At 37.5% G+C, this 19,948-nt stretch overlaps 2 protein-coding genes across 2 annotated transcripts; both read right to left on the bottom strand.

The window, feature by feature from the left end:
- Positions 1 to 1,228: 1,228 nt before the first annotated feature.
- On the bottom strand, positions 1,229 to 12,584 carry clptm1 (CLPTM1 regulator of GABA type A receptor forward trafficking). Its single transcript, XM_020636180.3, has 14 exons — positions 12,427 to 12,584; positions 8,438 to 8,571; positions 7,106 to 7,229; positions 6,721 to 6,879; positions 6,495 to 6,612; positions 6,324 to 6,409; positions 5,979 to 6,099; positions 5,606 to 5,850; positions 5,140 to 5,233; positions 4,840 to 5,030; positions 4,571 to 4,666; positions 4,218 to 4,353; positions 2,884 to 3,051; positions 1,229 to 2,425 (listed from the first exon to the last, which is right to left on the bottom strand). The coding sequence occupies exons 1-14, from the start codon at positions 12,475 to 12,477 to the stop codon at positions 2,244 to 2,246; spliced, it is 1,905 nt and encodes a 634-aa protein (XP_020491836.1). The 5' UTR covers positions 12,478 to 12,584; the 3' UTR covers positions 1,229 to 2,243.
- A 1,301-nt stretch (positions 12,585 to 13,885) lies between these two features.
- tbcb (tubulin folding cofactor B) lies at positions 13,886 to 18,732 on the bottom strand. The gene is made up of 7 exons (XM_020636200.2): positions 18,573 to 18,732; positions 17,497 to 17,652; positions 17,212 to 17,355; positions 17,028 to 17,121; positions 16,370 to 16,561; positions 15,243 to 15,315; positions 13,886 to 15,141 (listed from the first exon to the last, which is right to left on the bottom strand). The coding sequence occupies exons 2-7, from the start codon at positions 17,614 to 17,616 to the stop codon at positions 15,027 to 15,029; spliced, it is 738 nt and encodes a 245-aa protein (XP_020491856.1). The 5' UTR covers positions 17,617 to 17,652; positions 18,573 to 18,732; the 3' UTR covers positions 13,886 to 15,026.
- Between the last annotated feature and the right edge of the window lie 1,216 nt (positions 18,733 to 19,948).

The following is a 19,948-nucleotide window of genomic DNA, read 5'->3' as shown; positions in this document are numbered from 1 at the left end:
CCATTTGTTTATCATGTTTCACACTTGACTTTACGGCAGAAACTGCCAGTTATTTAAATGAGGCTTCATCACATAACCACAAGCACACACGCATCACATCAAAATTTGCAAACTAAATCCAAGCCAGTCTCAGCAAGAGCAAAACAAATGAAATGCCTCCTGATTGAAATCATCATCCCGACGCAGATCAGATAAACTCTAGATCTGGAAATTCCTGATTTCATTGAAAATAAATAATGATGTCAAAGTGCCCAATGACCACTCTGCACGTTTGGTAACCGCCCCTAATAAAGGACATACTCCAAACAATATGTGCCGTATATTTCTAACTTCTTTCAGCCGTCAACTGGCCAACTTAGTCTGCTTGCTTATGAAGTGGAACAGGGACATCTACTGGTATAATAAAGAACAGGCAGTTTAAAGGAAATGGAAAGCGAAAGTAGATGCATTTAGAGGAAGCAGTGACTCAGCTTTAAGTAAAAAATAAATAAATAAATGAATTACAGGAAAGGGTTAGAGCTTGAGAGAGAACTAAAGAGTCAAAGTATGATCCATATCAAATGCTAAAAGCTTTATGTAGATTGAGTTGCAAATAGTTAATAAACCCAGATGTTACCTAAAGGAAATGTTGTGTTTTCTATTTTTCTTGAAGTGATTCTGATGTCTGAGACAGGCTGCTTGAGCAGTGATCTCTGCAGTATTTTAGCCGTGTTATGCTGGCTCTACGTTTCCTACCAAATTAATTACATTTGTCATAGTTTGTGATTTATGTTTTGTTTTAAATTCCATTAAAAAAAGACATCCCAGCAGCAGTTTTTGTACCAAAGATGCTGTGCAAATACCTTTTCCTGGGTCTGCATTAGTTTTACTTTCTCATCCCCCCCCTTACATATATTACACATTTATTAGATGTATTAGCCACGCCTCTTCTCAACCCATAAGATGAGTAAACAAAAACAGTTAGAGCACTCCAGTGCAACTATTTCCGTGAGCTCGCGTCACTTTTTCAAGAGAGAAAGTTGTATGCGAGTACCTAACCCTTAAAAAAAAAAAAAAAATAGCAGCCCTGAAGACCCCTTGACCATCATCAGTTTACAACAAACAAACCTGCTCATCACAATATTTAGTTACCAGTGTCCATAATAAAGATTGAAGAAGCCTTAACATATAAAATCTAATTCTTGAACCAATCTGATATGTAAATTAGAAACAAAGACTAAAATCAACAAAGCTTTTCATAAACATTTTAAATCACACTTAAGTTTTACTATAAACATGAATGAATCAAAATGTATTATGTACCAACATGGAACCAACAGCACTCAAAATAAAAACAGGACACTGTCATTCTTCCAGTACAGGCCTGTCTCCACTGTGTCAGTGTGACCTGATTTGGAGCGTGAAACAATTTGGAAATCAGACATCCAGCTGAGGAAGTAAAATAAAAATTAGACTGGTAAATTAGCTACTCTTAGACGGTTCTGACATCGGTATTATTAACATGACAAGCCAAGATTCTGTACAGTTTGAGGACATACAAAAGAATGCTTCAGTGACTGGTAAACAAAAATTAATTCATTGACAATATTAATATATTTATATTAATACCAACAAGGCTGTTATTTTTTATGTTCAACTTAAGAACAATAACCATTTGTTAAAAATTGAGGGTAGTAGTCTCTCGTGGGAGTGTTCTGTAGGGTCTTCCATCTTGTCTCTTTTTCTGCATCCGCCATGGTCCAGGGTCTCTCCAGTTTCCTCCAGTACAACTCGCCTGTTTCCAGACAGTCTGAAAACACCTTACTCACATGGAATGAAAAGAACAATTCACAAGTATTCTACACAAAGAACAGGAGTCTCACGAGGCCTCGTTCTTCCCTGAAAAAAAATTAGTTGTGTTACTGTGACCCGTTTCCCCTTCCAATTTCTATTCCAAGACATTTTACCCTCAGAAATCATACAGAATACAGTACATCACGTTTTGTTTTACTTCACTTGAACTGCAAAACGAGAAGGCGGGGAACAGAAAGAAGAATTTACCAAAGTCTAGAACTGAATATGATTCTTTGTGGATCAGCACAGAAATCAAGAGGGAACAGTTGGACTGCATTTTTTTTTTGTTGTGGCATCCATGACGGCTAAACAATGACTCCCCTCCATGCCTGATATCCACAAGTCCTCTTCGCCCCAACAGTGAGGGCCGGGGTTTGGGGGTGGGGGGGCAGGCAAGGGCACCAAATTGCTTAATCGTTCTTCTTCTCCCCCTCTGGTTTGTCTGTGATGGCAGCAGCTGCAGCAGGAGCATCATCTGCCGCTTCTGTGTTCTCCGGAACCGGCTCAACTCCACTGGTGCCAAACTCGTTGACTCTGTTTGGATCCACCCGGTAGATCCAGCGCTGGTAAAGGTAGATGAAGAACACCACATCTGAGAGGAGAGGAACAGAGTTTAGTTTGATTACATTTATTTATGATTCAAATGCATTGTCCCTGTTTTGTGAAGCTTATGAGAACATTGCCCTTTCATCATGTTTAACAGAGAAGGAACTGCCAAATATATCTGTACTGGTTTGTATAAGCAACATCTATGAACCTAAGCTGGTGAAAAACAGTGTAATCTTCAAAAACACTGGTGTAGAAGCTGACATTGATGATACTGAGGATCATCTACAACATATGCTATGAGAGACATCCAAACCTGACACTGATTTTAGCAGTTCTTCTAGGGTCAACTCAAATGTGTCTGCATCATCATGAAGCTACAAACTCAAAAATCGCTCCTCGTGAAAATGTTGGAAAATGTCCTTAAATGTAAAAAGTTGTTAATAGTGGTAAGTAAACTTATAAAGATACATAAATGAACATTTAAGTGAAGTGAAGGCGTACCATCTCTGAGACACCCTATCCTGTACATCATGGGCATCTTGATGACGAAGGCAAACAGGTCATCAATAAAGGTATTGAGAGCCTTGTAGGTGAGCATCCTCCATGGGAGGTGGGCCACAGATTTCATTTTGTAGTTGATGAATAGCTGTGGCGTCATTGTAATGAAACCTGAAAATCAAAATTAGACAGAGTGAGAGAGATGACATAAACAGCTTTAGCCCAGAGGCAGTAAATAAGACAACAGGCCACATGACTGAGAGTGCCCTCGTGCAGTCTATTATTATACAGCACATTAGAGGCTCCTGGGAATTAGATATGCAAGCATGATGCAATTATGAAAACATTAGCTGATGGTACATCCATATACAGACCTTGTAATTAAGAGAGACAATAATAACCAGCCTTAACTTTGGCCTTTAAAATAGATTAACAGAAACAATCAACACTGCAGGACACAATGTGTCGGCAAGGGAATCCAATCAATAAAGACATCTAGAAAATGGAATAGAAAACGATCCAGGAAAAGGAATAAGAACAATATAAGAAAATATGTTGAAATTAAAAAAAATAAATGTAAGGTCTAAGTTATAATCTTTAATAAGAGGAGAAGATGTTTATATTAAGCTGACACAACAAAGAAAATCTGTGAGATGGAATATGGATATAATTCCTACTGCAATTTTGACCAATAACATTTATTTATGATCCATAATAAGTGGAAAAGCTCATCTTTGCATAACAATGATTATTTTCACTGAAAAACTATAAAGCCATGACGGGACCAAACAAAGATGTTAAAGTCTATCTGACTAAAGAAGTGTTGTCAAACAGGATATCTGTGCAGCACTACAGACCTTCATCATAGATGCAGTTTCTTCTACGTTACTTCTAAACATCATCTGATTGTTTCATATTTTAAAACAATCCTATTTGATGACTCAGGATTCAAAACAACAGCCATCTCAGTGTCTTTAGAGAAAACTATTTTTATCCATACTAACTTTGGACATTCTGAAAGTCGCTGTTCTAGTCAGTACTTTGAATTCAGACGTGATTGTTGCATTAATACAGCTTTAATAATAAAACATTCGGGTGATTTAATTCTGTACGTAAGAGAAACATGAGCACTGTGAATTTAACCACCACTAGTCCCCCCTGCATCATTTCATTTACACAAGCAGACCAATGGAAAAACAGTCTGCACACAAATAAATCATTATAAATAAAAAAAACTGACACCTCTCTCCCTTTTGTGCTCACATTCAAAACAATTTTTCTCCTCAAACAAACATCACACGTGATAGAAGGATCAGATGAGGAGTATACAAACTTACCAAAGGTTAACAAGAAGCCATAGAGCATGCTGAGTACCCATGAGTACCATCCTTTGTGCTCTACATACAATAAACTGTAGACAGCATAGCAGCCAAACAGAGGGTAGAGCAGCCATGACAGGTACTTGAAGGCCATCTGTTCAAGGAAAAGAAATGATCAGAGACAGTAACAAACAACATATGAAATACTAATATTGTTGTACTGCTTGAAGGAGAACCTGCTTGTGATTTTATAATTCCAACAGGGAGTTTCAGCCGGCATAAAGAGACACTTGGTCGTTCACTGTACAAAACATCAGGAACTATCAGACCCCTCTACCCGACACACTTCTCTAAGGTTAACTGAAACTTACATCGTCGTAGATTTTGGTTGAAGACTTCACATATGTCGATTTGTCGTTGAATACCAATCTTGGCAATACTCCAGCAATTTTGTTCTCTCTGTCCAACTTGAAAAACACAAAACATTATTGTTTACTTAGTAATCATAACAGTATAAGAGGAAGTTCAAATGTTATGTCTATCTTAGAGCCAGTACAGTGTTCAGACTCATCCAGGGTGTACAGTACTAGTTTTCATTCACCTGCTGTGCATAAAGGAAGCATATCGTGCTGTGACTTACCTTGACGTCCATAACCTTGGTGATTTTCCACAGGTCAATGAGAAGGCCAATGAAGACGCTGACCTGCACCACAAAGTTGGTTTCATTGTCCAGTATGTACAGCAACACCACCAGTGACTGAAAAACGCCAAATATGATGGAGCGCACTGACAAGCCTTCCAGAGACTGTCTGCTGTTCCAGAACTGGATATCTGAAAAAGAGGACGAAGAGGCGGTAAGCGGAAACTGAGGGTGGACCAACACTAGGAAAATTGTCCTTTTGTTACTGAAAGAAACAAACTCCTGCTGCTGTGAACTTACCATTCTTGAAGGCAAGAAACTCAAAGATGCTGTGCACAATGGAGACAACAATGGTGAGTCCCAGCAAGTATGGATTGGTTTCCAAAAGCGCCACCTACACAAAGGGAGTTTTTTTATTTAAAAGCTATAGAGATAACACATCTTAGTTTATATGTTATCCTCAAAACCTGGTAAATATCTAAACATCTTTATACACATTTAACATACACATGTTTATTAGGTTATTCCACATACACACGTTTTAAATTGTTATTCTCTGCTGAGTGACAAGCGTGATGATGTTGATGAATGCATCAGGTCAATAAATGTGAGAGTGCATATGTAGGAAGACGTGTGCATAGACGAGAGGGACGTACCAGTTGAATTCTCTTGCCGTGCTATGACTTTTTTAGTAATTAAGTGTTGTGTTTGCATGGGAAACACTGAACCAACAAATATTTATCTTTCTGTGACCTATATCGATTACCTTGACAGAGTCTTGGTCTTCGTCAGACTGCTCGTAGGTGTCCTCTGGTAAGAAGTTCCATGGAGAGCGAGCATTCTGGGCAGCATAGAGCTGCCAGCGCCACAGGGACAGCGGGCAGTAGTTGAGGCGCAGTGGGAGTGTTGTCAGGGTGTCATTGATGGGGTAGTAGTCCTTCTGAAGGTTCCAGTAGTCATTAAAGTACACAATGGGATAGTAGTCGCCACTAACTGCGTCAAACTTGACATCTAGGGTTAGAGAAGGCAGAAAAGTGTCAAGAGTGTCTTGGCGAACAGCAAATCGACATTCTTGGGCCTTTTAAACCGATTATCAATGTGCAGTAATTGTCAAACAGAGGACAGAGGGAGGAGCTTACGTTGATCTAGTGGAGGAGGTACTGAGCCTTTAACCCAGGCAGTGTGGTCATCGACCATGTTGATGGTGAGGTTGGGGTGCCAGTGAGAGATGATCTCCACTGGACCGTGGCTCTCAGCCCGCTGTGAGCAAACATTTCATTAAATGCATGATGGTAATGAACTGCTACATTTAACAGTAGAAATCAACTCGTCAATGCTCTCAGGCGGATTCACTTTATAACTATGACCTTTTAAAATAATCTCAAAACCAATTTAGTATTTCTGCTATTTCTTTTAACCTACTAGTTGATTGGTTGTACTGACAGTAAACAGAACTTTAAAAAAGAAACAACAATAAAACCAACCTTGATCACTTCAGGATCTGCTTCAGTCTCTCCTGTTAGCAGATTCTTGGTTTTCATAAACTTTCTTCGTTTGAATTTGTTCAACACTAAAAACAGTGAACAAGGTAAGGTTTAAGTTCAAATACAAAGATCACATATACTGTTTACAATCTGTTTTCCACAAGCGCTTACTTCTCGTTGTATGAACTGTTGCCAGTCTGCGATACTGCCCCTTTCGTTTTGGGTCTGGGTGGAATCCACTTTTAGTGAAGTAGACGTGCATGTAGAGTGACCCGTTCTGCTGCACATTCTGCAGGAGCACACCAAACAAGGAAAGAAAAGTGATACACAAATACATTAAAAATCTGCCAAATTCATCACAAACATTTCTTTGCTGCTAACTCCCTTCCATCCTCACCTCAGGGATGTCCATCTCCTTATATTGCTCGTAACAGCCGTCCCCATTCTCCCCCGTGGCCCAGTCTCCGTAGACCAGGTCCCTGTGGAACCAGAAGAGGGCTTCTGTGTTGTTGAAGTCAGAGAACACCTCGTCCTGGGACACATACACGTACAGATCCTGCAGGACAGGTGAGAATATAAAAAGTGTTTATGATATAACAGAGTCAGGGGAGAGCAGTGAGTCGTCTGAAAGGGAGCGATAACAGTGGCTTGCTCCTGTAATACTTCAGGGGATCATACTGTGAAGACTGTTCAACAATGAACATCTTAAATTCAATTAAAAAGGTTTAATGAAGAGCTGACTGTGGAGATAAAGCACTAAGTGAGGGGGGTGTGTGTAATACCATCAGGGTGTCCTTGGTGAAGAGGTTCCTGCTTGGTACTCTGGGGGCCCCGGCTGGCGTGCTGGGGTCAGGAGTGGACGGCCCCCGGCGGAACCAGCTACTGATCGCCCAGATTATGAAAATTCTGGAGGAACAGGCGAAAACAGAGTCAGAGGAAAAATAAAGGGAACAAAAATATAAAAACAGTCAACAGCAGGAGAGATGAGTCTATTGAGCCTAATGTGTGAAAATAGACTAATACCATAAAACACGTTTGTTCTTCAGATTCCTAAGAGAGGGGAAACCACGAGGAAGCATATCTGATTGAACTGTATCCAGTTTAACTGCATTTCATTGAGACTTGAAACAAACAAGAATACACACCCTTTTTCCCTACATAAATCAGTGATTATGTCAAAAGGACTAAATAGAATTTAGCGACCTGTGTGAACTCTATGGCACATAAACCATATCAAGTACACACATATCTTTACATAGTGTCTGTCTCATTACTAACCTGCCTTTGTGTGAAATGTCTTTTGTTCCATGCATACTTCCTCTTTGGTTGTTTGGAGTCAAACTGACTAATTATACATCTACTTTGTATATTTACTGCAGTCAAAATGATAATAGAATTTGTTACAGAAATACCCCATTTTCTGGCAAATAATTTGTATATGATTAGAGTTTCTATTGGTCCCATTAAAGAAGTTAAAAAATATGCAGACAATTGTATCGTAATCATTTTGTTGAACTGTCTAAATGATGGCAGGAAATCTGTTTGTCCTAAATTTACAATCCTGTTTAAATGAGAGATATTTCCCATTCTAAGAGCAGGGTAATCACAGAGTAACTCCTCAGATACAAACTTTCATCTAATAAATGGACTTGTTCTTTTACTTAAGCGGCTGCCAAATGACTAGCATAGAAACGTCTTGCCTAAACCAAGAAAACCAATCAAATAAACAACCAAGCACATACAGTGGACAAAACAATTAATATTGTAAAATCAAAATAATTAAAGATCTACTAAAAACCCTGACCATTGTAGAGCTGAGAGTGAACATTTTCCCTTGGGACTGTGACAAAACGGGAATGAAAAACTGTCAGTGATTCAGTTATTTGCCTTGCTCTTTTATGATGCAGTTTGCACAGGAGAGATGAAGAGTGAACTTTCCACAGCTTCACTGTTGTTTTGCACAATTTTCCTGTTAACGTGCCATTTGTAAATGGCTTTCTGATACCACCATTGTTTATCACATCACACATCTGTGAATAATTACTACACAGTATGAGAAGGACCTATCGATGGGCTGTTTTCAAGATTAAGAGACAAAATGAAATAAAACTCACCTGAAGAGGACTCCCTTAATGACCTGCCATGCATTAGGTGGCTGTTGCTGCTGCTGAGGATCCTGTGCATTTTCAGCCGTCTGCACAGTCTGGTCATCTGTTGTTGCAGCAGTTCCATTGCTGCTCACCGACACCTACACACAAACACACACACAAAGGGTCAGTATTGCCCAAGGAAAGCCACAAAGATGGAGAAGCCATTGGGTCCTATGATGAGGTATGCAATCAAACAACACATTATCATTGTTTAAAAAAAATGCAATCCAAGTTAGATGAAGCTATTATTAAAATCTCAGCGTGATTAGCGATGCAGAGCATGCAGTATATGTGCAGGGTAAATATTCATTTGTAATCTCCAGTTAAAACAGGGATTATACAGTACAGTTTTAAGAATGTATGGTCTAGAAGAGGCTACTAATAAACACAATTCATCACAGATTTAAGTGAGGTAATACTGACATATGTACATTTTCAAAAAATGTAAGATGGGACTTTGCAATGAATCGTGCTTGGCAAACAGCACATGCCAGTTTGGGAATTAGCAGAAAATGTTATTAACTATCACGTCAGTCATGTTGCAAAGAAGAGCAAAACATACTCTGTTTCTGTTTTCATTTGTTATACAAATTGAATCAATGTGACTTTAGGCTGTTCTGCTCAGACAAATTCAATTGTATCAAGACATTTTATGAGCCTCTGGAAAACAGACAGGGCTCATGCTTACGCTTTCCTTGAGGATTTTTTTTTATGAATTTGAGTATTTTAACATTTTCTTTTGTAATACAGCATCAATAAAAATAAAAAAAAACAATCAATTTTTTTTAAGTTGCATAAAATGAAATGATCTTATTTTTCTAATTATTCTTGCATTGTACACGGATAAAAAACGGGTTGTGATGTCTGTACTACAGAGACATTGGTACAAATGCAGATCCTACTGTTCTGAATGCATACAAATGTTGTATAGCTTTGTTTTTTAAAGTGTATCGTTTCTCTTTAACTACTCTTTTGTTCATATTTGTATTTAAAGTTTTTTGAATCACTTTGCCTTGCTCTGAGAAAGATGCCATATCAATAAACTTTGCAATAAGAATGACACCAACAGTATGGAAATGTATTGGATTGCATCCCTGAATTGTAATGGTTGGTTTCAAACCAAAATACAGCCAAACTTTCAAAAAGGTGTGAGAGATAAGTACACTCTTTTTACAGAACATCTTAAAACAACTAGTGGTGCTACTGAGGGTTACTCAAGATAAAACTTCATTTCAAGGCCAAGTGTTAATCAATCTCTATTTTACTCTATTGCACTTATTGATGCTTTGTGTATTTATAACAAACTCCTTTGATTTCCAAGCAATATATTTGGATATTAAAAATAATCAGTTAAATCTGTGCTTCATTGTGGCCCAGCAAGGCCACTATGTCGAAATGACACAATACACAAGCCCATGCCAAGTCATGAGACTCATTGACTATCTAAACATCTAATCTCCCCCATTGTCACCAACACAAGGGAGACCAGAGGTTGGCCTCCAGAATCACACAACACTTGAGAGTGAAAATGCTTTCTGCTTAGCAGGCTGTAACATTTACACAGGCTTCCTTAAAGGCCTTAAAATAATATAAGCTTCTTGCCTTAAAGCATTACAAACACAACGTTTCCTGCCAATGAAGTTACTCAAAGTATAGTTTAGAGAGCATGTCCTGTTTTGTTAAAAAGACCCAACACTGACATAAGAGAGATGGCTCTCTGTCTCCTAGTGGGATCGAAAAAATAATCATTACACAGAAAGATGACCAAAATGCTAATTACAGAAACAGGTTCACAGCTGTAGCTAAATGTAATAATTTACAATTTACACACTCTGAACAAGGATTAACAATTAACCCCCATTCAGCGAGCAAATGCTTAACCCTGGATTACTAATGAATGTGTGTGTTTGACGGGAAGAGGGCAAAAAGTTCAAAGAAATCAGTCTTTCACAGAGAAGTGGACATTTGTAATGTTTACAAAATATGGTGAGTGTTAACTACAGGAGGAAACAAAAAGTAGTTATAGCCAATAACAATGAATAGTGTAGGTTGCTAGCTAGTAGTTATTTACATAAAAGATCATCTTTAAGATTCTGTCAACTTTAATTACAAGGACAAATTAAAGTGCTCTGTGTTTATTAGTTAAAGGTTATTTGAGACGTGCAAACATTGGCCATAATATTTCATGTGCTAAGGCCAATTCAATTCAAAATGTACAAAGCAGAAAATTTAATTGTGTTTTATTTGGATTAATAAAACCACAGAAATCTCCCTAAACCAATCCACTAGCAGCAGGTCTTTATCTCTTTAGCTTCAACGGCTTTATCTGTCCGGACCAAGTCATTTTATGACTAAAGCGACACTAAGGTCACATTGTATCCTTGCCCTAGTATCTACTACTTGTTTGCTGCCATTTAATTGACGTGACGGAGCCAGACATTTTTTTTCTCTTGAAGCCGAATCATTCTTGATCTGTTATTTTAGGTTTTCCAGATCCCTCGATGGCACTTTTGGCACTTTTTTTTTTAAAGAACACCAAAGAATCATAGCCTGTTTCACATATTGCAACTATTGCTCTAACCCAGATTATTGTAAGAGACTTATTGTAATCTGGAAGGCCTTTTTTTTTTTTTTTGAAGATTTCCAGGGATTAATCTTTGCTTGGCTTTGTGACTTCACTGAAACTGAAATACATTTGAGAGGCAAGAACACGCTTAAATTTAGTTAATCTATAAAGGGGTCCAAAGAAACGTAAATTGTACCTCGTCCTTGTACCTCCTGTTTAATCGGACTCTTAAACAGCATCACCACCTCATGCTACACACTGTGTGTGGTTTTTTGTTTTTTTTAATAACAGTAACTCTTTCCAGAGTAGTTACTGTGTAATTTTCCATTATTGTATTTTCTTATTTAACTGATGTAAATATGTTTGATTTGATTTTTAACTAACTGTAATAATTATATTCCCGTCCACCACAGGGGATTAATAAAGTTTATCTTTAACTATACTTTGATTTATTATAAGTCAAACGGCAGAAGTTTCAGGTAAAGTGCCTTGATCTTTAATGTCATAAAGACACCAAATATTACGGTAATAAATAATCAAAACAACAGCTTTACAATGTGCCTGTTAAAGTAGTAGTTTGTGGTTTACAGTACCAATTGAATTGTTTAGGCTTGCCTCGCCAAAGACTTTAGATTCAGCAGGTTTGCCTTGACACAGTTATGACTCACTTTGACCTCTGGTAGCCTGTGACATGCATTTTATCATAAGGGGAAATGATGACCAGCTAGATACCGCCCTAATCACCTCAATCACCTCAATCAACTACCATTGTGACATTTTTAAGACAGCATTTTGCAGTGGTTAGTACACCTCCATCTAACCTGTCAGTCTTAAAATGACCTGCCAGGTGAAACACTGCGCTGGTAACCACACAGAGATACTGTAGGCCGAACATTTTGTTTGGTGTAAATGCAAATGCGAATAAAAGGGTAAAAGAAAAAGGGGTTTTAAATGTGAATGAGCTGGTTGAGACTGGCCTGGTTAGTGAAGCTGCGTCGCTCAGGTTCAGGCCTTGTGATAAAACTAACACACACACACACACACGCACACACTGCTGCAGTCAGTCGACTCACACACTGAGAGTACAACACTAAATCTGTTCACTGTCTGTGTCTCCAGGTGAGATCTGACCGCCGAAGCTGATCTCACTCCGTCCATTGGTTTGCTAAGAGGATGTATTTCTCGACATATCTCAGGACAGGAGGAGGGGGGTCGTTTTTTAAAAAACCAACCGGCACTGACAACGTCACTCGTGTAACGTCTGCTAAACTTGTTTCAATTCAACGGACCCCCAAACTCGAGGCGTAAACAAACCTATAAGGACTCCCTTCACCTGGATATGAAAAGAAAACAGGATAATAAAAGTGTCATTCATTTTTTTTCTTACCTCGCCGTTGCTCACGGTAGCTTTAGTCGCTTCGCTCTCCTGCGTCGCCATCTTTCCTTTTCTCTGTCGCGCACGCACACGCACATACACACACACACTCACACGCCACACTGCTGGCAGGGGGGAAACTGCACTTCTTCTCGCGAGAGGTCAGATGTAGCGTCGTAAGAGTGACGTGCGTCTCGAATAAACGTGAGCTCAAATTATTAATTTTAATTTTTTTTTTTTTATTGCGCGACAGGGTTGAACCCCGAGAACCTCTTTAAACACTCAGAGACATGCGACTCAGAATTTTTATTTATTTATTTTTTTAATTAAGCCGTAATGGTTTTATGCGAGAAAAGCCTATTTAATTTATCTCGCCTTACTTTTGTGTTTTCCATTCCCTCATTATTTTTGCGTTACCTTGCAGTACTTTTGAATTATAGCCTACTCGCTACAATTTGCATCGACTCGTTATAACTATTATGGGTTTCCTCCCAATCTCTTCTGCATTCCCTTGTAATGTCTTTACGTTTGCCCACTATCCCTCGCAATACTTACATTTCGTTACCTCGCAATTTTTCCTCTTCTGCGTTGCGTTATTAGCGTGTTAAATTCTACTTGTATTGGACTTCAACTACCTATAGACCTATCACTTCACCAAATGAAAGTAGACAGAAATAAACACCTACATACAAAAATGCACAGACAAGACAGAAAAACCTTATGGGTTATGAAAGGAACCCTAAATCCTTTGTTGCAATTTGTGAGTCCCAAATTCAGACACAGCCTTTGAGTATGAAGAGGATGTCCATTTGATTATGATGGTTTAATTTTTAACGATTTACTGTTTTTATGGTATTCAGAGGCCAATGCTCTGTTATTTTAGAAGCCTATATGTAAATTAAAGTTTGTTTTAGACAGAGAATAAGAGGCCCGTGCTATGTTAAAGTTGCAGACCAATTCAATAATTCTGAAAAGCTTCTGTACAGGCAAATTGATTTTATTATTATTCTGCTTTGGCACAGTTCAACAGAACCTTGAAGATTGACCATTTTTAAAAAGGAAGAGAAGAACAGTCTTAATTGTGTATGTTGGTAGTGACATATAATTGAAATGAAAACACCAAAGATGATTTATATACATTTCTTTTGTAAACTTCAGTGGATCAAAACAGTTTTGAATTGGTAACATAAATCACAGGATAAATAAGGCATAGTATTCACTTGTAAATTCAAAAGCTGAGGAATGAGACGTGGTTCACAGGAGAGCGATGCTGTAGCTGTCCAGTGTTGTGAAGAATCAAGAGATTAAACACAAATGATACTTTGTACTTTTTAGGTATATGAGCAGTCGAGACATTAAGTCAATGTTTAGCAACCAAACACCTGATCAAAAATCATTTAGGGTAAGGATGACAGAAAATGCAATGTCTTGTTTACACGAGCCTGCTGCAGGAATAAAATGCCACTGGAAGTCAAGGGTGTTCCAATTTTTTATGTTGTCCTCCAATAGTATACAATAAAACTTAGTTTGAGTACTTACTGTACATACAAATTATTCGATAAACACATTTTGTAAAGTCAACATACGGACTTGTTTAAAATTTTAAACTGGGAGAAAATGTTATTACAGTGGTTCAATATTAACATAACTTTTATTTTAAACTTATTTTGCTGAAAAAAAACAGCATTTTACTGCATACCCACTTGGAAACCTAAACATGGGACTGTTTGATGATATATTACATACAAACACAAACTGACATTTTAGAAATGTAGTTTTTTGGGCAAAGAGATATCTCCAACATTCCTATACCAGGTATTGTACACATGTGTAGACAGCAATAACTGCAAGGAGAGCAAACAGGTCAACAGTTTTTAATATAAAAAGGTGATGGTAATGGGGTGAACAGCTACGATGAGGCAGCTCTGGTTTGGGATTTGTTCTTCTTTCCTCTTTGACTTTGAATTTGTTGTTTGTCAAACGGGACTGAAACACAGTGGCCTCAGTTAATCTTTTATTGAATGAACTGGAAAATATTCTTCTCAGTTTAAATCACATCTTTTTAGGACAACATATTAGTCAGGAAACCAAGGACCAGTGCCTCTTTTTGTTTAAGAGTCAAACACTCTAACAGAAAATATTAATATATTCAAATATTCTACTCCTACAGTCGACTATTAGCAAGTCTGTGCAATCAGCTTGGTGCAGATTGATATAAACTAAATGAGCAAATGTGAAGTATTCTTTAGACTGTCAGTCAAGACCTGTTCATTAGATCGACTTCCCTCTTGGTAAACTCAGGAGTAACAAGTACCGATAAAAAAAATCATTAGGTTGAACAGTAGTGCTTGAAGTGAAGAAGTGTATATTCACCTTCAGCATGCTGCATAACATGCAACAAAAACCCTCTCTCATTGGTTCAAGCTACACTTGTAATTATCCTGTATGATTATCCCATTGACCACCCCAAGAGACCCGACACTCATCTCTATCAGGATGCACTGGCATCTTAGAGAGGTTGAACCTTAAGAAGCCACTCTCTGAATCTTGATGGTCAGGGGAGGAAAAAAAACACAACAAAAATACTCAAAAGCCTTTGTTACATTGCAGGACTACATTTCATCTAAACCATAATCCTCCTCAGGGAAGTCTCCCACAGTCACATTCTGGGGCTTCACAAATCCACCATATTTGTCCTCACATTCAAAGTATTGCTTCCCTTCCACACTGCAGAGACACAATTGACAAAAAGAAAGGGTCAAATGAGAACGGAAACCATCATTACAAACATTGTGCTGAGGTAGAATGTAAAGAAAAATAACTCTTACGTTCCATTGTGCTTCCCCAGCGGCTCGTCGTACTTCACACCCACCCAGTAGCTTGGCTTGAAATCAGTTGTACCTGAAATGACCATAATGATGTAGTTTTTTAATTAAAATAGCAGATTTTATGAACTCCTAAAACTAACTTTAATAGTAAACTATGGTTACAGACTAGGGGCTGAATACCTGCCAACCAGTCACGTTACAATAAAAATCCACCCTTTTCACAGAGTGAGAGTGTATCCTATATATCCTGATTTTATGCATCTCCCTGATCCTCAGAAGCTGAGCCATGTATGTGGGTAGAAAAGTCAGTTTGCAGAACGAGCTGCTTAATAATTTCACTGCACTCAATGTACTACATAATTACACCTGTAAAAAGATTCATACTAACTGTTCATGTCTTTCATTATATTGTATTTGTTATGATTGTTGATATTTGTGTATTGTATATTTTGACTAATCATCTCTAACTATGAATACTTTTCTGTCCTGCTTTGGCAACATAGATTGCATCTGTCTGTTTTTTTCTTTTTAATTTTATTAATATTTTTTAAGGAGTATTTTTTTGGCCTTGTGTCTTTATTGATAGGACAGCTTAAAAGAGACAGTAAAGGTGCAGTAGTAGTAGTGCATCAAAGGGCTGAGGTCTTAAGTCATGTCAAGGGATCTGTAGCCACTGGGTTTTATTTTGGCACGGTTCAATACGACCACATAATGTGTACCATTTGCTGCTGTAGTTCTATAGATTTAATAAATATATATTACATATAAACATATATATCACATCTAGCTAGGGATTTAGGGACCTCTTTTGAACACTGACAATGAAAATCTATCAGAAGAGACTTGGGTGGCTCTAATAAGGGCTGCCTCCTTAAAGTTCATATTTGAATCCCCGGTCAAAATGTTGAATATCTGCACTAGTGTTAACTGTTAAAACACCAATGCAGAGGCAACAGTAAAGCAGACTGAAGACTTGAAAATCAAGTCTCAAAATAACCCTTCTTTATTCATTGTTACTAAGGTGTAAGTATTTCTCAGAGGTCTCCTCAACTTCTAAACAAACCAACCCAGTGATTAACACCAGTAAAACACTGAACAGATATTAGCTATGCTTTATTCACACTTACCAACATACATGACCGTGCCAAGCTTGGTGGGTTGTCCAATGACCTGCACTTTACACCGGTTGCCGACAGAAATGGCATTTGCAGCAACCTTCTCTTCCTCTTGCTGAGCAGCAAGCTCTGCTTTCTTCCTGGCCATTTCCTCCTCATTGTACTGACCGACACGAAGATTCTTCATGAATGACCTAGCAGAATCTGAAAAGACGGCCAGATTGTATAAAACACAGAGCACTTCAGAAAAGAATGTAAAGGAAGCCGTGCAGCTTCAAACAAAGAATATTGGTTAAATCCTTTAAACTATTTGCTAGTAATAACCATATCATAAAAACTATCTAATTAATAACAGCTATGGTATTTCTTCTCAGTGACCACAACTAACAATCAAATTTTACAATCAGCTGCAATATAAGCTATTGTCTGGATCACAGATTGTTATTCAGGAGTTGTTTTTGTGGATTAACTGAGTTATTAATAAATATATTAGCAGTTCTATATACCTCACAGTTCTATATATCTATATCTATAATCGAATTCTTGCTGCAATAAGAGAATATGGTCCCAAGATGAGAGAAATAGTTCTTAATTCTATTGAGACAGAAGCACAAAATAAAGTGTCAGAGAATCACAAATTGAACAGACGCCGAAGTATGTCAGACTGTACCTGTTCTTTTCTTATAGGCTTCATCTGAAAGTTCAAACTTCTCCACTTTGGAAACATCTGTGAACTCCAATTGACCTCCACTTCTATCAATAACCTGTGAAGGTTGAATCACAGACACAAATTAAAAAACAAACTAGTGATTCTGAAGGTTGTGGAGTTCAGGTTAGGGTAAACAGATACATACGTGTATTCTGCACTCATCATCGACAGGATAGGAACCAAGCAAAGCTTCATTGTCATCCATTTTCTGCAGGAACTTGTCAGAGACACCATACAACTCCAGGTCCATGCTGGAGAAAGACGCGCCAACCACCATCTCCAGCTTCCCCTAATCATAGTTCAAACAAAAACGGTTCAAACAACAGGATGGACTTATAAAGGGATATTGTTGGGTCTGTGATAGTCCTGTGTAACAGTTAAGGCAAAATGTGTGTCTTTTAAGGTTTATAGTGTATGGTATGGTTCTCACCTTTAGTGCTGCTATAGTTATCCCTCTATTGAACCTGCGCTTCACCTCAAACGAGGAGATGGTGCTTGTTAGGCGCACATCCACATACGGACAGGTAATCACAGTCACTTCGCTGTCCATGGTGCGGTTGGTATTACCACAGTTTATGAAAAGACGCTGAAAACAATAGAAGAACTAAGTTACATAATACAGGAGGTACGGAATGCATACATGCCCCCCGGGGGGCAATTCAAAGGCACACAGAGCAGTAAATTAACAACAGTGCAAGTAAACAAAACATTTTAACCTAAATATAAAGTGTCAATTTAAATACAACTTAAAGCTTAAACTTAACTTAAAAATACAAAATATAAAAGAGTAGATATAAGTGGACAGTGATCGGACTAACAGATGTAAACAGAACTATGTACAGTAAACGAGAAATAAATATATATATACAGAGTTATATGGTGAATAATGGAACAACAGAACTAATATATACAATATAACTGTAAAGGTAAAAATGAGATAAATAAAGTGACCATAGTGCAATTATGGATAAGAAACAACAGGAATAAAGTAACCAGAACTGTATGAATACTGAAATAGAAAAGATAGAATAAAGTGATGTAGTGCATGAGATATATATACATATACATACATCACATCAGCTCCGCAGACTTGTTATTTTTACATGAAAATAATAATTCAATGTATTAAATAATTGAAGCCAGTCCAGTAGAAGACATTTCCATTGACAGGGATGGTTTATAATGATTAATAATGACTAGAGACAAAGTGTTAGGTCATACCACTCCCATAACTCGTGTCTTCTCATGTTATTTTCTTTTTACTCGTAAATTGTTCTGACTTCCTCAACATGTTAACGTAGTGAGGTGGATTTTTTACATGTGGACATACACGAGATTGCATGTAATGTTTGAATACTTTATCAGGTGGGAACACTGTAAACCATCTCGTTTTAGTTAGTCACAGTCTGCGTCAACGCTAGCTGTTTTGGTAGCTAGCAACAGCGCAGTCACGTTGGATACAATGAGGTCCCTAAATAAGACATAACAGAGGCATTAAATACTTACATCTGTCTAAATTAATAGTGATATCTCGCCCGAAGAAGACCACCCGATACGTTAAATTCAACTTCTGATGTGCAAGTTTCTCACAGCAATATGTTTCGATGCTCCGCTTCGTGTGTTGCTTAGCCACGCCAAAAAATAAAATCACGTGACCGGCCGCACCAATGACGCAAGTCGTAACGTCATCACGCATCATCAGCGTCTCTACCGGTTTGAATTCGGGATTCTCTTGCTGATCTGCATCGTTTACTTAAACTAGGTGTAGTCACTCCGTTTCATGTTGTTTTTTTTTTTTTTGATTCTGAAAAATAAGAGTATGTAGAATTATTAGTATTTGATCTGTTTCCAGATTAGCTGCGATACAATATTTGTTAGAACAGCAGATGTCGCCATTTCTGACTCTAGAAATAACCACACCGAGGCGCTATTGTTGCACACGTTTTCCATTAAAATATACATTTTAGCATTAATATGAAGAATTTAAGATTGGGCAACTGATATAAGATAAATTAAACTGATGATAATATTTAATAAAACTCAGGAGACTTGGGATTTTCACCAAAAAGTATAAAGTACTTGTTTTAAAATGATAGAAAATAGGACACAACAAAAATAGTTCAATGCATAAATTACATTTTTTGTTAAATTACAAAAAAACATTAAACTTATAAATATTTCAAAAGTCAAATACTCTTCAGTCCTTTCAATAAGTTATTTCGAAATAAACATTCTTCAGTTATTTCTTCAGTTCATTAAATAATGCCCATGTTCAGTCCATGAAAAGAAAAAAAGGGTCAGTTTTTTTTATATTGTTCATACAATGTGGGGATTGATGGTTATCTTATACGTATGTTTTTTGCAGTTGCTCCTGGTTGAAATTGATTTAGACCGCCATCCAATTAAAGGAAACCCGAGCCTATATGAAACAAACCAGACCTATTAGCTACTTCAACAATTTAATTATAACTCTGTTAACTCTTTAACTGAAAACAATAAACGTTGCACTCAGTGGTTCACATTACCTCAGCATTAAGCCCCACACTGATGTGTACAAAACAACTACTTGCTTCTTTTTAATATTTCAGAAAATACAATAAGCAATTACACTATTTTAATAATAAACTTTAGTTTATAGTTTCAATTAAAAAAGTAATTAACTCATATGTTTGTAGATATATATTTGCGACCTGGGTTAAACGATTCTCAAGAATAAACCTGCTGTATTACACAGACTTTAGAATAAACCACTGATTGTATGATATAAACTTTGATAACTGGACAAAGGCTGATATATTCAACAGTGTAGTTTGAGGGATTTGTGTGTGTGTGTGTGTGTGTGTGTGTGTGTGTGTGTGTGTGTGTGTGTGTGTGTGTGTGTG

This window comes from Labrus bergylta, chromosome 11 (genome assembly GCF_963930695.1).
Source record: "Labrus bergylta chromosome 11, fLabBer1.1, whole genome shotgun sequence".
Lineage (NCBI taxonomy): Eukaryota > Metazoa > Chordata > Actinopteri > Labriformes > Labridae > Labrus > Labrus bergylta.
The sequence above is the reverse complement of the archived record's forward strand: the minus strand, read 5'-3'. Positions and strand labels throughout refer to the sequence as shown.

Bases quoted from the DNA above. Each gene is read 5' to 3' on its own strand.
- tbcb (XM_020636200.2), bottom strand. From the start codon at position 17,616: ATGGACAGCGAAGTGACTGTGATTACCTGTCCGTATGTGGATGTGCGC. The intron at 17,356-17,496 runs GTGAGAACCATA...AACTATGATTAG, and splicing joins TAACTATAGCAGCACTAAAG to GGGAAGCTGGAGATGGTGGT. The intron at 17,122-17,211 runs GTATGTATCTGT...CAACCTTCACAG, and splicing joins ATGATGAGTGCAGAATACAC to GTTATTGATAGAAGTGGAGG.
- clptm1 (XM_020636180.3), bottom strand. From the start codon at position 12,477: ATGGCGACGCAGGAGAGCGAAGCGACTAAAGCTACCGTGAGCAACGGC. The intron at 8,572-12,426 runs GTAAGAAAAAAA...GTTTGTGTGTAG, and splicing joins CTACCGTGAGCAACGGCGAG to GTGTCGGTGAGCAGCAATGG. The intron at 5,234-5,605 runs GTAATCGATATA...CCCTTTGTGTAG, and splicing joins AAGACCAAGACTCTGTCAAG to GTGGCGCTTTTGGAAACCAA.